This window comes from Elephantulus edwardii, unplaced genomic scaffold (genome assembly GCF_000299155.1).
Source record: "Elephantulus edwardii isolate Elephantulus edwardi_28Jun2011 unplaced genomic scaffold, EleEdw1.0 scaffold00208, whole genome shotgun sequence".
In the NCBI taxonomy this organism is placed as follows: Eukaryota; Metazoa; Chordata; class Mammalia; order Macroscelidea; family Macroscelididae; genus Elephantulus; species Elephantulus edwardii.
The window spans coordinates 4,648,978-4,651,651 of record NW_006399958.1 but is presented as its reverse complement, the minus strand read 5'-3'; the positions used below and the strand labels follow the sequence as shown (position 1 = coordinate 4,651,651).

Genomic DNA, 2,674 nt, shown 5'->3' with positions numbered 1-2,674 from the left:
TCTCTCAAACTCTTTTCCCTAAGAATCAACAGAGAAGGAAAGAGTCAAGGGAAGGGTGGCTGGTGTCAGAATTGGTAACAAAGCTGGAGAGAGGTGTATCCAAAATGTACCACAAAGGAAATCAGTCTTGAGCTGTGACTGTGGGGTGCACTCTCTCTGCCTTGTGAAGGGAAAAGTGTCACAGAACTCTTCGACTAGGCAAAGGGTGACGGGGTCAGACACATTTTTATAAAAGTCAGTGGAGTTCTAACAATCCTGAGTCAGATATTACGTACAGTGTTCTTAGTTTAGCATTAATCTCACTCCTGACATATTTCTCATATTCAACTGACAGATACTGAAGTTAGCACTCACTCAAGTTCATACTGTTAGATAAAAAAGAGTGTGAGGGGTATGAGGGAGAGAAATAAAGAAAGGAATTGGTCCCAAGAAATGAACAGGCCTTTATTGTGCGGTCTGAGAGGGACGCCAAGTGACCCAACCAAGTGACCACGGCATGTGGACAGGATCCAAATGGCACACAGGCAGTTTGGGGGGGGGGGAGGTTTCCTTTTTATAGGGGTCCTGGGGAGGACTAAGATGGTATTTCTCAGAGTTTCTTCTTTTAATTAAGTTAGGTTTTAGCACCTTTTTTCCAAGCTCAGACTTTTATCAGGATCTTTTATCTGGTCTGGCCTTTGATTTGACCGCCTTAGAGGTTATCAAGTTTCTCAAGCTTGGGGGTGGTGGGGCTACTTCCATATGCTTCCTTCACATATCACTTTTGCCATCTAGTCAGAATTATAACACCCTCCTCCGGGCTGTCAGAGACTGGAAATGACCTGGGAAGAGATGACTCACTTTTCTTGTGAAGTCACTTTCTGGCGGAGATAAAATGTTTGCCTTTCTGTTAGAAGCACAACTCCTGACCACTCAGTTGTGTCTCTAGCTTCTACGTTCCAGATGATGTCTGTTTTAACGCCTCTACCAGGACTATCCATCAGGGCACAAAATGGACATAACACAAAGCAAAAGTCACCTGATCCTTCACCATCTTCCTATGTTCTTGGGATGTTCCCAGCCTCTGGAATGCTCGGTCTTTATCTTGACTTGAAAAGTTCTCCCTCCTCTTCAGCAATCTCCGTCTCCCATGGATGGTGTCCCTAGAAAAGAGAAGACACATCCTGCAACAGCAGCCCCAGGTCAGCTCTGTCTCATGGTCTCCGGACCTCATCTTTGCCCCACGGTCCAGAGCTCAGACATGCCCTCCACAATGTTCCACCATATTTCATGAATGTCTCATACCTTCTACTACGAATTTACACTTTCTACTCATTTCTAATCCTATAGCCCCAGTCAGATTGAAATCCATGAAAATGGTTACACAAACCTGAAAGAATTTTATTCGTCACTATCGGGTTTTTAGGGTAATTAGCTGGCTACAATTCAAGGTGGTAACGGTAAACTTTCTCAGGCAGGACAGCTAAGAAGTGGCTGGCAGAGACTCCACACCATAGCCGTGTGGCTTTGAGCCAGTGTCACAAAGCTCTTTAAATCCTGACACTTAAAGCATGCCATTCCAAGTCCTCGGCCAGGGCTGGGCGAAAATGCTTGCTTGTTGTTGGTAAGATATGATGTTGTAGGATAAGACTGTAAATAAATTTAAATTTTGTAATTTATATCGCCAAAGTACTGAAGAGCAATGGTATCACTCTGGAGACTATGGTGCACCTGATACAGGCCATGGTCTTTGCAATCACTTGTTATGCGTCACAGAGTTGGACAATGACTAGGGAGGATAAAAGGAGAACTGATGCCTTTGAGCTGTGGTGTTGAAGAAGAGTACTGAATTTACCATGGACTGCTAAGAATACAAACAGGTTCATCCTAGAGAGGGTTAAACCAGACTGCTCCTTGGAGGCAAGGATTCTGGGGCTTCGTCTGACATACTTTGGACATGTTGCAAGGAGGGACCAGTCCTTGGAGAGGGATGTCATGTTTGGGAGGGTGGAGGGACAGTACCGGATTGAATCAGTGACTGCGGTAATCAGGATGGGTGTATCGGAGACAGTGAGATTGGCACAGGACAGAGCAGAGTTTTTAGGGCTATTGTACATAGGGTCACTATAAGTTGCAAGCAACTCGACGGCACATAACAACAACCACAACAATTTGTAAGTAAATTTAATTCTGTTAATACTAGTAGTTAACGTAAAGTAAAATTTGTTAACAGTTGATGTTTCTTCTTTACCTAGTGCAGATATGTTGTCTTAATAGTAAACATGTTTTATTAAAGAAAAAAATGTCTAATCTATAATGCTTCTGTCAAGGTCACTAAAAGCAACGAAAAGTCTTCCAAGAGGAGTTACAGGGACAGGACAGCTCACTGTAAATGAGAAATCCTGAACAGAATCCTACAACAATAAAAGGACAGTTGACATAAACTAAGAAAACCTGAACTAAGTGTAAGGACTTTTTTTAATAATGTGAGTCATGATTCATTAATTGTAACAAAAGTATCATCACAATGTCATTTGCTAATAATACAGGCACTGGTTTAAAAAAATAGTAAACATTCTGGACTTACAACAATAATTAGCTGCACAGTAGAATGGACTTGGGGGTGGAGGGGTGGGATTGCATAACAATGAAAGAGTTTTTCTTTTACTGTTTAAGGAGAAGAGTGAATTGGGGA

The 2,674-nt window shown here is 42.4% G+C and overlaps 1 protein-coding gene and 1 pseudogene across 1 annotated transcript in view; one reads left to right on the top strand and one right to left on the bottom strand.

The window, feature by feature from the left end:
• Window positions 1-1,033, bottom strand: part of LOC102848469 (zinc finger protein 713-like) — a 5,260-nt gene extending 4,227 nt beyond the window's left edge. Inside the window, exon 1 of the mRNA XM_006897317.1 lies at window positions 1,019-1,033. Coding sequence (XP_006897379.1) covers window positions 1,019-1,033 — 15 coding nt within the window. The remainder of the gene's footprint in view (window positions 1-1,018) is intronic.
• LOC102853270 overlaps window positions 1-2,674 on the top strand; it is a 246,556-nt pseudogene that overhangs the window by 172,157 nt on the left and 71,725 nt on the right.